The sequence below is a fragment of the Rhamphochromis longiceps genome, linkage group LG14, assembly GCF_057381845.1.
Source record: "Rhamphochromis longiceps isolate RC_006_pf linkage group LG14, R_longiceps_female_GT1.1, whole genome shotgun sequence".
NCBI lineage: Eukaryota > Metazoa > Chordata > Actinopteri > Cichliformes > Cichlidae > Rhamphochromis > Rhamphochromis longiceps.
In genome coordinates this window covers 35,429,344-35,444,065 of record NC_140570.1, presented here as the reverse complement: position 1 = coordinate 35,444,065, position 14,722 = coordinate 35,429,344, and the positions used below count along the sequence as shown (strand labels likewise).

Genomic DNA, 14,722 nt, shown 5'->3' with positions numbered 1-14,722 from the left:
TTGCAAGTTGCACCTCAACCAGATCATTTTGGTACCCATCAACAAACTTCTAGTATCATTCTGGCACCCTTATGCTACAAAATTTGGTGTTCTTATGTTTGAAAGCTTCACCTTTACTCCACCTCTTGTCAATGCGGCTTAATAATTCAGTCTTTGAATTAGGAGCTTCTTTCTTGGTTGGAACCCTCTCAGTCCATGGCAAAGTAAAACTCGCTCCACTGTGAACAGTGACACTGATGTTCTTTAAATTTCCAGTTCATGCCAGGCTTTAGTCTTGGTGGTTCCTGAACATCTTAAACATTTTTCTCTTTCCTGAGGGCGACAGTTGAGGTCCTCCTTCAGACCTTGGTAAACTGGTGATGTAACCAAACAACATGTACTTGCATACAGTTGTTTTAACCAATGATACTGAAAACTTTCATCCACTTTCGTTTGAAGATTAGAATGGAATAGAGCTTTATTGTCATTGTACATGTACAATAAAAGTATGGGTGCTCCACACCAACTGTGCCAGAGGGAAAAAAAAAAAAAAGAAAAGAAAAAAAATCGGGCATGTATGTTGAGGGTCAAGCTCGATGCAATACATAAGCGTCCTGAAACAAAGAGTAGGTGAATGACTGTGCAGGAGATAAGAAATATTTTTATTTAAAAATATCTGCAATAAAACACACATTTACAAATATTTGGAAACAATTTAACTTTGCAGCTAGTACTAATATTGTGGAGAATTGAAGCGTGGTGACATGTTACAGCAGAAGAGAAAATTTAAACTAAACCTGTGTTTGACCATTTTGTGTTTAGAAAAGGGAAATGAGGTTTTTTTTTTTCAGAGATTTCAGCTGAACTTGTGAACTGATCCATAGGAGGTAAGCTGCAATGAGCTTGCTGCCTCAGAGCTTTTAATTCAGAAGTCAGGGAGGAAAAATATAAAAAAACAAAAACAAAAAACAAAACAAACAAAAACAGTGTTGGGAATTTCTTAAGATATAGAGTTACATGTATGAAATAGGTAACAATCACACTGGAATCTACTGTGCAGGAAATAACATTATTCTCCATTAAAACATGATAAAAATACACAAAAATAAAACATTTATTTACATTCAAAAATATTTCATCAAGCCCCAAATCACAGTGCACCTAAATTGTGTTGTAACTGCTCTTAAAGCATGTTCCTCACTGCAGCTACTATTGAGAGTAAAAGCCACTTCATGGATAATCAGAGTGTTTTGTTTTTTGTTTTTTTGTTTTTAAACTGTGGCACTCCTCCTCAGTCCTCATTTATGTCCATGCCTTTGGCCTTATTTGACAATACAAACTAAACTCCTGTCTTTTCTTTGATCCAGCCACGGAATTTGGTAACTGTTGTATAGATGCCTGGTTTGTTTCTGCGAGCACAGCCATCACCCCAACTGACCACTCCAGCCAGGAACATACGATTGCCGGAAGGACAGGACAAAGGACCCCCAGAGTCTCCCTAAAGCAGAAAAATGCACAGGAACACAGGTAGACATGTTAGCATAGAGGCAATACATGGGGATGGTGTGGGGATATTATGAATATCCAATTATCCTCTTGACTTCTGCAGCGGGCCAAAAATGAAAATCAAAACAAACACATTAATTCTACTTTCTAAGGTGAAATTCCTCTGCTTACCCCATTGTATGAATGCATGTCACATTCTATTCATATACTATTCATCAATATATCCAAGACGACCTAAAACTGTACATGTTCTCTCATGACATTTACAGATTTAGTTCAATCAATTAATTCCTCCATCTACATCATGCCACTGTCTGCAGCACAAGCAGGGTTTTTTGTGTTTTTCCCCAAAAAAAACAAGAAAGAAGAAAAAAAGAATATCAAAGTACCTGACAAGCATCAACTCCTCCACTTAGAACACCAGCACAAAACATCCGAGATGTGATCTGGCCCGCCATCAAATCGTCACACACAGCTTGGTTTATGATTCTGACTGAAGCCTTTTGGAGCACCACTGCAGCAGATCCTGAAACAAACACACACACACACACACACACACACACACACACACACACACACAAAGAGGAAGTCACATCACTGGGCATCTTTAAAAAGTTGAAAATGCTTGTATTACAAGTGGTGTTTATATAAAGACATATAGTAGTTTACATTGGCTGATTTACAAGGTGTGTACAAACCCAAAGAATAATTACTAAAACTAAATCTAAAACACAGAAAAACAAGAGAAATTATTTCATTTTATGCTGATTTAATGTGTAATGTTGAGCTCAAGTTCAGGCTTTTATATTTTTAGTTTTGGTGGCTACAAATATTTGTTAAAGTGACAAATCATTTACTCACCTCCTTCTCGTGTGGCACCCCACCCAGTGATCCACACATCCTGGCCAGGTGGAAACTCATGTTGCGCAGCTGGCAAGCAGATGGGTTTTATGTAGTCACTGTAGGTGACAGGACTGTCCAGCTCCATCAGGGCGATGTCATTGTCAAAGGTGTAGTGGTTGTAGTTAGGGTGAGGTATGACCTGCTTCAGATTCCTCTTTTGAACTGGACTTTCTAACATTTTCTGTGTATGAACGCCGAGGTAAATTTCCCAAGAGCCAGGCTGGGAGAGTCTGAGGAAGTAAGCAACAAAACAGATGAAGGATTTTATTCACGGTCTCAATTATTAATGAACTTATAATAATTAGCATATTATGTGGCACTATATATAATTCCCATTATATGGCATTTTTAAAATATACTTTAAGTCTGATTTCTCAGTGCTTGTTGAATATAATAAGATGCAAGTCTGGCTGTGATAACTGCTTGCAAAATGGCAAGGGCCGAATTATTTTTCACCACATTCAAGGATTTTGTTGCAATTTAAAAAACGTTCAATTTACATCTTTCAAGTGAAACTATTAAATTCATGATTTGCTTATTTTAGCTTTATTATTTAAATAATTTAAGCAGTACCTGAGGCTTTTCTTAGTTTTATTAAAGTGTATAACAGAGTTGTTGTTATACTGACTGCGTACCATACTCTACTCTATGTAAAGATATTTAAAGTCTTGAAAAAAGGATAAATTAACTGAAGTCACACAGAATTTGTAAACAACTTTGATTTTTCTAAAGTAGACTTAAAAATAATGTACTGAGGACAAATATTAAATCCGTTATACGCCAATGGTACTCATTTTCATTCATCTGGATTATAAGATCTTCTAAATATGTAAAATAGGAACAACAAGCAGAGACAAATAGCTCTCATTTTACACAGAGAGAATATAAGATCGTATTTTTCACAAAAATCAATGTACTGTGTCAAAGAGAGACAAAGAATAGGATAAGAAGTTACTTTAAAGAGTTTTCATCTTGCACACAATGGGCAGCAGTGACCAGCCATTTCGGACTGATGAGGGATGCGCCACAGACGTGACCGTATTTTTTGGCATGGAGGCTGACCTGCCAAGGAAACTCCCCTTGTTCTGCATTCTGACCACCTACAATACGTTGGGCCCTCCCACGTGTCCCACAGTCTGCAAAGTAAACAACAAATCAGTCAAAGGGCTGGTGCGCTGCAGCTTATTGTGAACTGGGTGGAGCTCCACACCTGTTTGGATAAGACAACCTAAACTGCACAGGTGAAGGATGAATGATTAATTTAAATGTGATTTTTTTGTGACATACTGCAGTTCTCCTCATCAGATCCATCACCACAGTCCGGCGTCCCGTCGCATTCTGGATTCACTTTACTGATGCATTTATTGTCTTTACATTTGTATGTAAAATCTGTGCAGCCTACAGTTAAACCTAAGGAGAGAAGAAAAGGAGAAAAATCAATCCAAAGCTAATTCAATCCATCTCTAGCCATTTCTCTCTCGCTCTCTCCCACCATCTATCTATATGTATAGCAAAGTTGGGCTTATCTGTTGTACCTCCTGTGGCTTTTGTACAGTCTTGTTCATCTGTTCCATCCCCACAGTCGTCCGTTCCATCACATTTCAGCTTCTCAGAAACACATTTGCCATTCTTACACGTTATTTGCCCAGATTCACACCCACCTAATACAAAAAGTAACAGGCATGTTTAAGCATTTCCAGTGCTGATATGAAACATACTCCATCAATGTTACAAGGCCTTACAATCCAGCTCATCTGTGTTGTCTCCACAGTCATTCACGCCATCACATTTCCAGAACTTGGGCTTACAGAATCCATTTCTACAACTAATATCAGTGGGACTGCAGCCTGGGAAGGGGGGGATAATGAACATTAAACATTAAAATGATTCTCAGGATGTGACAAATCCTCTCATAAGAATAAAGAGAGCAATTAAAAAAAAAATGTGTAGTCTTAGCATCACGACTAAATGGTACTTACTGCATTCCGCCTCATCACTCATGTCTCCACAATCATTCCAACCATCACATCTTAGTGCCGGCTTAATGCAGTTGTTATTTCTGCACTGGAACTTGTCTGGACAAGCTGTGAATGGCATGGTTAACATGAGAAACACTGTCCTAATGTCAAAGAATACTCATTATTTGAAAAACTAAATTGCTTACGATTTTGGATGTCAATGGCCTCATATTGTGCCAAAAAGCCCTGGTCCACACGAGACTCATCAGAATAAAACACCACAGTCATTTTGTTGGTGCTGCTGGTTTCTGTCACTGACCCATCAGGTTTTTCTCCACACCATCTGAAAAAATGAAATGTACTAGCAATGACACACCTGCTTTGTTCTGGCATTCCCGTTTTTTTAAAGCACAACAAGGACTCACTTCTTTCCGTTGACCTCCACATAGTCTTTGTCACAGTTTGGGTTTTTCTTTCCCAGCTGGGACAAGAGTAACCTTTTGAATACGAGCTTCACTACCTTCCCAGTAGGGACCTTAATGACAATAAAAAAAAGATTAAAACTACATCCCACAATGGGATGTGATCTTCAGGGGTGGTACAGAGCAGAAATATGCATGAAACATGTCATATTGTTGAGTAGTACGCCATTTAAGGGACTGACCACTCACCTCTATTAACCACTCACATGTAGTTTTAGGAGGGTAGTAATTTGGGTAGTTGGGAGAAGTAAAGTTGCCTTTTGAACCTATCAGCTTCTCACCACATGCTATAGCTGTTCAAAAAAAAGAAAAAAAAAAGAAAAGAAAAAGATGCATCAGCACAAATGTCAAACACTTAAGTTGTTCCTTAAAAAACTGCAGGTAAACTTTAACTCCTACCTCTATTTCCTGTTTGAACTTGTGAGACTTGTGCTCTAAAACCTGGGAAGGACTGGTCATGAGTGGCCATTGTCACCAACATTACATTGCCAGAGGACAGAAAGCTCAAACGTTTACTAGGTAAATATTTGCCACACAACCTGTAGAAAGCAAAGAGAAAACAATAACGCTCTGAACACACTGCTAACAGACTGATACACAAGGAAGATTTGGTCCTTTAAAAAGCACATATTTCACTCTTTCGTGACATGGATTCATCCCCTGCCTTCCTTCACGTGTGGTTAAATTACTTTTCACTATCGTTCAATGTTATGTATAAAACGCTTAAAAATCAGCTTCTTGGCAGAATTTCTTTTCACATAATAAGAAAATGTAACAGTGCATTACCTCTGAAAGTGACTCATTTTTCAGCAGAGGTTATATTTAGCTTCTCTACAGAAAAATGTTTACAGAAAAGTGTTTTGCTATTGCACTTATCTCATCAGGGCAGAAAAACCACTACCCACACACTCGTAAGTCCTTCCTGCGGAAAGCTTTCTGTTTTCTGATTACATGTAGTCTTGGTTATAACTAACAGTTACATTTACAGCTTCAGTCAAAGTGCTCAACAAATTCTGAACAAATTATTTGCAAGTGCTATTAATCTAAAATGAGGTTTAACCAACATAACCGCACCATTATGTACAGTTCGACGAGAGTTTCTTAATAAGTAACTCCTCCAAACTTAAAAGCAAAATATGCACCACTTAATATTGTACCATAAAAACTAAACATGTTTTCAGCAAACAGGGAACTGAGTGAAAAGTGTCTGCTGCTACAGATTGTGATAAAGGGGTTGCTTGATCTCACAACAGTGAACAGTAACCATATACTGTGTTCACTGCACATATGGAGAACAGGAAGGGCAGTTAGGAGATTTAATACCTAAGAAAAACAGCACATCAGTAATTTGTGAGTATTTTGTGTTTGAGACTGGAGACGTGCACCAGAAACAGGTACTGCAAAACCTGTTGCACTAAAGTTGTAACATCTAGCAGAAACGCAACCAACTTATACCGGCACTTGAAAAATCACCACAGGCTTTTGCATGAAGAGTGCATGACAAAAAAAGTCTGGCGAAGAGTCAAGTGAAAGTGGTGCTCAGGCTCATGGTCACAAACAGCCTGCAATTACTGCATCTTTTGCCAGTTTAACTCCGTTAGACAAGAGCAGCAAAAGACATTGGGAGATGACTAATGCCATAAAACACTACTTTCGAACTGGTTTCTGATGAGTGATGGACTCCGCCAGAGCCGACCTTTGTCACCGATTCTGTTCAGAATTTTATGGACAGAATTTCTAGGTGTAGCCAAGTGGCTTTTACTCGGGTGGTCTCAGAATCTCTGCTTTTCGCAGATGAGAGGTTTCTGTTGGCTTCATCTTTATTTCATTAAGTTTAATTTTGTTACCGTTACTTTTCAATTTTACTTAAAAAGATGATTATGTCATTTTCTATCATCTTTATAAATATTACTGTACATTTAGAATTTTTTCCTGAAGCTTAATTTGAAGAAACTCATGAATCGAATTGGAAACGAAATATCGGCCAGAAAAATAACAATTAGATAATTTCCTAAAATTTTTAAGCTGCACTCCAGAGTTTACTAGCAGATTGTTAGCAGTCAAAAAGTACCAAATTTACACTTTAGTAAAAGAAATGTCAATGCAAAAGCATCAGCAGGTACATGCTTTCATATTTTACTGTAATCCTTCAGTGAGATCAGTAGTATTTCATTGTTTTACAGAAAAAAAATGAGCTCAATGAAGCGCAATAAAAATAAAAACATGTAAAAAATTGGTGTGATGATCACGATGATAAATATTAACATAATAATAATAATAAAAATTATAATAATAATACCAGATGTAGCAATGTTTTTTTATCTGAAGGAATCTTGAAACTGATGTTTTAAAGGGCTAACTCACTCTTGCATAACCAGACTCTCGATGGGCACCAGGGAATCGTAGATTTTGATAAAATCATTCTCGCAGCTCTCTTCCAGTTCAAATGTTTCAAATACCAGCTTGACTACATAGCCGTGGTCAGCTCTCAGCTGCCACTGGATGAAGGTGTTAGGAGGATACGGACTGTTGGGAAAACCCGGTGACTCGATCTGTCCTACATAATCAACCTTGGCATGCTCTGCAAACTGCAGATTATCTGAAAGAGAAACATTAAGATTTAGAATTTAAGCTTGTGAATCACTGTCACACATTTTAAGACAGATATATTAATATTAATATTACTAAAAGTATGCAAATGAAATGTAGTTTCGTTAGTGGTCATGACCATTCTGCAGTAAGCTTTTTCCATTTTTTGACGTAAGTGAAACTGAATAAAAAAATGGTTATTTATTTAAAAAAAACAAAAAACATTTGGTATGGAAAAAAGAAGTAAACAAGCGCCCTTTTGGTTTCTACTCAACTCCATGGCAGAAAAATGTTCTACTCTAAAAAGAGACTAACAATAGTGAAGAAAGGTGTCGTCCCTGGTAACATGTTCTATAGTGTAAGGTATATGTGGTTTACTATTTTCGGTCTATGTAGAGGATTTGTTAGTAGCACTTCTACTGAAATGTTAAAAACAAAAAAACAAAACTTGAACACTTACCCTTAAAGGATCTTAAAAACATGCGATCATCCAGAGCTGTAAAGTTGAAAAAAAAAAAAAAAAAAAAAAAGTAAAAAGACACAAGGTTAGGACTGACTGAAAAACAATCACAACCAGATAGAACGTGACAACTGACAATATAACAAACAAAAGTGTATGTTTGATATAGAATGACAAGCAGTTGCTTTCACTGTACCTGAAGTGACCACATTTTCAAAAGTCAATTCACTGATAGACATGCGCATTTTTTTCACTAGCTTATCTACTGAAGTCATTTCGTTGTCGACTGCTCTTTCTTGCCCCACGGGGATGTTGAACTCAGACAGGTAGTAGGCAATGACGCTGCCCTCACTAAGAGCAATGACAGCAGGGTTAGAAACAACAAACACATGACCATTACACACACATATACATACATACATACATGGCAAGTGTGAAGGATTTATTCCTTCACACTTCATGAGCTTACCTGAAGGCCTGAACTGTAGACTCGCGGTAGTATTTTGACAATAGAGGACTTTTGGAATAGACGACTTTAAGCTGAAAAGAGATTGAAGCAAAATCATAAAAAATGAAATGAAATGAAAAATGAAAATAGTGTTGACACACAGAAGTTGGTGGCATTCTTACCTGTGAAATCACCTGCTTTGCTAAAGCCTTAAACTCTGGAGTGTTGGAGTTCTCATAGTCGTTGATAAATGCCTGGTTGGTGATCCGCATGGACCCGCTGTACATCCTCTTGACCCGCTGGTGTTTACGGACTATAGGATAACAAAAGACTCAATGTGAACCACGGCACAAGAAACATGCTTAGTATTCACTACTGCTTCTTCTCCTATGCCAAGTGTTACTGCTGTTACTTCTTGTGGCTTTCAAATGTTTCTTTCTCTCATTGAGATTTAACTATCCCTTCAGTAAACCCTCGATTCTAGCTCTTTTAAATCACGAGCTTTAAAACTGTCTAAACTTGTGTAGGTTTCCATGTGCAAACATACAAGCAGAATAAAAAGTTATTTTTGAACTTTTGAAAACCACGTATGCTTATATATTTTTACACATTTATAGAAATAAACTTGGGACTGCATTTGTTTCTTGAAGCTTGTCAGATTTCGGTGAAATTTGATGCAACAGATTGAAACTGTTAGAGAATTACAGATGGGTAGAGATGACTCATGCATGCCACAAATATAGGAATGATTTAGTTACTTAATCTTTAGCAATAAGCTTTCAACCTTGTGTTTTTTACTGTAAATTTAATTTTGTTTTTATGACATTTTTTCATTGTTTATCTGTAGCAGAGTGTGTACCATTCGTTCAACGCTGCAGGTTTTGAACAAAATGTACGTGCAGTACATTTGCCTATTAAACAGAGATGTACTTACAGTGGAAATGCCAGACTAGTATTCCAGCCATAAGAGCTACAAGAGCGGCCAAGATCACCACGCCAATCACAACCCCAATTTTCCCTGGGTGCTTTTTCTTCTCAAGCCTTTTGATGTCCGATGCTTGTAAGTGGAAATCATTATCCCAGTCTTTCTCCTTGATGAAAGACAGACAGTTGAACAGATGAGAGAAAGATCAACATGTAAAACTCAGGTGCATTAATATCAGCCAGCTCTAAATATTAATCAAAATTACAAAGGTTTAGACTTGTGCAGATAAAGGTGCAAAGGAGAGCAAAGCAAAGCATCTCACGCCCTCATGAAAATATGATCATAAAGATAAGCAACAGCAGCAGACAGCAAGCCAACACTTGCGTATTTAAGGAATGTCCCTGCTATTGGTGACCTACATAACTGTTCTCAGATACAAGAAGTGTGACACATTGAAGCTTGAAATGTTATAATAGTTTTCTTTTGAAATAATTTTCCAACTGAAAGAGACATTAAAAAAATCTGTGAGCAAAAAATTGGCTCGTGAGCAACAGAAAAGAGAGATTCACTGTCTTGTGCTGTTAATGAATGAAACGAGAACTTCATGCCATGACTCATGCTCTGCTGTTACCTTTCAGAGGTGAGACTGGGGGGGAGGGAGTACAAAGGTTTCAGCATGTAAAATCCTGTCAAACCTGCTTGGCGGCAACTACTCACAAACAACATGTTTCTGTAAGTGCTTTGTGTAGCGTAACATTAATAAAAGAAATAAAAGACTACGACATGCTTTAGCCTTTTTTTTGCTTTATAAACCACTGGAAAGGCTTTCTTTCTGCCTGTTTAAACTTGAAGCTCATTATATAATTAAATAATATATTATTTTCCATTGATGAGGTCATGACTCAAGCATATAAATGTGCTGCTTTGGCAGAATAGTTATTTGTAAAGAGCAAGCTTTATATTTGTCACAATTAATCATAATGTTAAATGCTAACTGAAGAGTTTATGCAATCTATATCCACTACATTGTTCTCATGTGCGGATTCATTGATCAAGTTGCAACGTAAAGGGTCTAGGTTAATAAAAGGAAGAATATATCTCATAGAGCCCCATCTACCTACTACTACTGTGGTTGCCTTTGCAACAAAGATATAGTACTAAGATCCATTCATATATGTAAAAACAGTGTATTTAAACTCTTCGTGAAGCTCAAAATGTAAGTCTTAGTGTTAGGTTAAACTGTTAGAGAAAATTTCTTTAAATGGCCCAACATCTAAAATGTCAGGTTTTAACAGAAAATTGCTAATTATACTTGAAGAACACATACAATCAGCCCCAGCCTCTCTATCAACAACCACGACATGCACGGTACAGCAAAGCAACGTAGAAGTCAAATACCATTCACACCTGCTCCACTGTGCAAAATCTTGACACTATAAGGGACTAGAGCTGGGCGATATAAGATTTTTTCATATCACGATATGTTTTTTTTCATTTCAGGCGATAACGATATCTATCACGATATAAGCCAAATAACTATATTTGTAAGATTTAAATGTGCCGTTGCTCACAAGTAAAATGTGAAATAATCAGCAGCTTGTTTTTATTTAAATATTTATTTCCCATAATAAGTTCAACAGGGTAGATGTACTTAAGGAACATGAGACTTTTTCAGATAAATAAAGGCAAATATTGCAAACTACACAAAAGGCAGCCGCTAAAGCGTTTAAGTTTCAAAATAGAACAAACGAAACAGACGACTAAATTGTCAATTCCACTTAGAAACAAAATATTAATTCTAAAAATAAATCTTAGTTTGTTTTACAGAAGAACAGACAAAACTAACTTTTGTCAATATCAAATAAACTGAGAACTAAAAGGAAATTCTCAATCTCTCCTTGTTGTATAGCTGAGCTTTTCAAACAGTTTTAACAGTTACTTTAGTCTGACAAAAGCCGAATGACGAATTAGCGCTTCCAGTCAGAGACTGAGGCTACGTCCACACGTACACAGGTATTTTTGAAAACGGAGATTTTCCGTTTTCGTTTTAAAAAATAATCCCGTCCACACATAAAGGCAGAAATGAAGGAAAACGCTGCTATGAACATGCCAAAGCAGCAGGTGGCGCTAGATTCCTAACCGTGCAGAAATGTTGGCCAATCAGAAGTCTAGAAGCCTTGGTGGGAAAAAGTAAACAAAGCTGGGGCATAGAAGCAGAACCGAGTCATATGTGTGGAGGGACAGTAACTGTGTGTATATGTAAGCATTTAAACACTGCAGAGAGTAGAATTAACAGTAACAGTATTGTAGAAATTCATTTCACCGAAACAATAACGTGGCGCACAGTGTGACGTCAAAAAATGCGCACACCTTTGACACTGCGTTTTCTCAGTTTTTCTAGTCCACATGTAAATGCAAAAACGGAGTTTTCAAAAATATCCACCCTGGCCGGAGTTTTTAAAAATCTTCGTTTTCAGTGACCAAAAACGCCGTTTACGTGTGGACGAAAGGTGCAAACACATAGAAAAATCTGCATTTTCAAAAATACCCGGGTACCTGTGGACGTAGCGCACGCACCAGTTTATTGTATTTCCAGACTTGCTTTCGGCACAATTTACTACAAAATTTACTACTACCACTCTGTTTTTTGTCAGACTTGAAATAGCCGAAATACCTTCACACTACGGAACTTCTATGGCTCTTCCGTTTGACAATCTCTCCGGCATTGGAACCATCATCTGTTTTCTCTTCGGTCACGCTCGGTTGATTTTTCTAGTCGGCACACTCATTTCCTCCATTACCCGGGCGGTACGGTGGCTGGCTGCTTCCCAAACAAATACACATGTGCGGCTTGGCACTTGTGCTGTACGTAACAAGTCACGTGACGTGACGCTGCGGCTGTGATTGGTTCGGCTCTGCGCTACTTAATTTGGATTGGCTGTTTTTTTGTTTTTGTTTTGTTTTTTTAAGAGGACAAGAGCGGCGAGGTCTATCGCGATAGGTTAATTTTTCTATCGAGAAAAAGTTATATCGCGATACATATCGTTATCGTTCTATCGCCCAGCTCTATAAGGGACTAATCACACAATAACACGTTTTATTTATCGACACAATGTTACGACGTAGAGTATTCTTGGATAGATAATAATCTACAAAGGAGAATGACTAGCGTGAACAAGTTGAAACAAGGTGGAGGAATTCAGACAGCAACCTTGGGAGGGCCAGCTGCTCTGGGAACTGTGAAGGTTCCTGGATGTTTTTATGTCCAAACCCCTCAAAAATATATGCCGAAGTTACTTGATGAAAAGAAGGTTATCTAGAGTTTTGAGTACTTTTTGTCGACAGGTTCTGAAACAATAATTTCTGGCATTTTGCAGATTGGAAGATTCCATAGCTCATTTTGTTGAGTGTAATTAATGAGCTTTGGGAATGCAACCACATAAGCAGAATTATTAGAGTTTTCCATACATCCACCCATCCGCTTCCACTTATTTAATTCCTGGGTTGCAGGGGGGCTGGACCCTCTCCCAGCAGCTGCCATAAGGCGAGAGGTGGGGTACGCCCTGAGAGACAGACACTGTCACATTAACCCCTACGGGCTATTTAGAATCACTAATTAACCTAACCCCGCAAAGTGCCATTCTTTGGATCACGGGAAGAAGCCGGAGTACCTGGAACAAACCCACACAGACCCAGTGAGAACATGCAAACTTCACACAGAAAGTCCCTGACCAGACGAACTCAGGATCTTCTTGCTGTTAGGGAGCAGTGCAAACCACCACCAGCTTTTATTAATTTCCTTGTAAAGGTTTGTTTTTGGCCATTATGATACGATATTATGATATACTGATTACATTTGTAAGATTTTAGAAGTATAGCATATGCATGTTACTATATTAGAATACAATTTACACAAACACTGAGTAACTTGTTATTGAGTCTCAATAAACAGATGCACAAATAACTGTGTGGCTATGTGGCACTGATTGTCTCAGTGTGTGCATTAATCGATGTCTAGATGCTCATTAAATACTCTTTAGCTATTAATTACTAATTTTGGTGATTTAAAAAGGTGAAAAGCTGAATAGGGAGTGTGGGTTGCTCAATCAACTGCTCTCGTCTGTACATGAAACTGAAAACTGTTTCTGAGTATTGAAGTTCTTTTCCACTCACTAACTTGTTTGTCTGTAGGCAAACCAGTTTTTGCTGAGTGAGTCAGTCAAGATAGCACAGCTTAATACACTGACATCAAGTAAGTGTGTGTGTGTGTGTGTGTGTGTGTGTGTGTGTGTGTGTGTAACACAAACACAAGTAGCCTTATACTTTAAGTCCGAAAAATTTGCTGAGTGGAGATGTTTCTACCCACACGTCTTTCACTGTATTTCTACGGCAATTTGGTTGACTTCGTCTATGCATGAGTATCAGGAAATAAGTAAAAACAATGTGAAGCCCCATCACTGAACAAAAAGAAGCAAGTGACTTACCGACGCTGGGGTGTATCGCGGCCCACTGCTTAAGTGATCCATCTTGGGGTCACTAATCAAATGGAAAACGACTTCAAACGTCTGAATTTCTCCTCCTCCTCTTCGCCCTACCACTCCTTCTAAAAGCCAATTTCCGAGGTGAACCTGCAGGCCTTGTTTTTTTTTCTTTTTCTTTGTTTTTAAATGTGTTAATTCGACAAATAAAAACAAAAAACAAAAGAAAAATGTGTTTTTGTCCTTAAAAAAAGGCTCCTCTCAGTCGAGGGGTTCGCAAATGTCTCCCTGACGAGAACGCGTCCCCTACCTTCGTGACAACAGGTGACTACCAGACCAAACAACCTAGGGAAAAAAAACTTTTTCCGGCAGCTTCAGGTTTCTGTCTCCACCCCACACACCTGTAACGACTTCCTGTTTACTTGACACGGGCGAAACATATGAAATAAAATAATGGGAAATCTATTAGATTAGATATAGATAGCGCGAGAACTGTCTTTTCTTTAATGGTGGCTGTTTTAGGTTTCACTGTAAAGGAGAGGATACACCTGTTTACGAGGTGGGGCTAGAGTTCAGGTATTCATTCAGGTGAACTGCGCTTCCAGTTCTTGGAAAAACGCTTTATTGTGATCTTATATTTGGGATTTCTACAAATATCAGCATAATTAAAGTAGGACAATGATTTAATTGTGTGATTTTTATAATTATGTTAAAGCTTCACTTATAGTTAGTATCAGTCATGTGATTGCGTGGGCTTATTCGTGAAACAGTGATGAATCACTTCTGAATCACCTGCGTTTTTTTTTTTCTTATAGTGAAACGGTTTTGTTATGCCGCCAAACAGAAACAAGTCCGCGAGACGTATTTCATTCAACCAGAGTATCAAACCGCAGAACATGGCGGATTGATATAAGCTGATGAATCCGTCTGAAACAGAAAATGAATGAGAACTCTTTGAACTAGTTGAAGTACGGAAGAGGATTAGGGCCACTGG

At 37.9% G+C, this 14,722-nt stretch overlaps 1 protein-coding gene across 1 annotated transcript; it reads right to left on the bottom strand.

Annotated features, from left to right (window-relative positions):
- Positions 1-622: 622 nt before the first annotated feature.
- st14a (ST14 transmembrane serine protease matriptase a) lies at positions 623-14,172 on the bottom strand. The gene is made up of 19 exons (XM_085379899.1): positions 13,735-14,172; positions 9,260-9,416; positions 8,508-8,638; positions 8,347-8,417; positions 8,074-8,228; positions 7,878-7,913; positions 7,193-7,427; positions 5,228-5,367; positions 5,018-5,121; positions 4,772-4,881; positions 4,553-4,689; positions 4,368-4,472; positions 4,131-4,235; positions 3,924-4,049; positions 3,676-3,798; positions 3,344-3,524; positions 2,347-2,618; positions 1,875-2,011; positions 623-1,477 (listed from the first exon to the last, which is right to left on the bottom strand). Exons 1-19 carry the CDS (start codon positions 13,774-13,776, stop codon positions 1,319-1,321), a joined length of 2,526 nt encoding a protein of 841 aa, XP_085236025.1. The 5' UTR covers positions 13,777-14,172; the 3' UTR covers positions 623-1,318.
- Between the last annotated feature and the right edge of the window lie 550 nt (positions 14,173-14,722).

Excerpts from the sequence above, each read along its gene's own strand:
- st14a (XM_085379899.1), bottom strand. The coding sequence starts at position 13,776 with ATGGATCACTTAAGCAGTGGGCCGCGATACACCCCAGCGTCG. Across the intron at positions 8,229-8,346 it reads TCTACAGTTCAGGCCTTCAG|TGAGGGCAGCGTCATTGCCT; the intron begins GTAAGCTCATGA and ends CATTGCTCTTAG. Across the intron at positions 5,122-5,227 it reads AGTTCAAACAGGAAATAGAG|CTATAGCATGTGGTGAGAAG; the intron begins GTAGGAGTTAAA and ends TTTTTTGAACAG.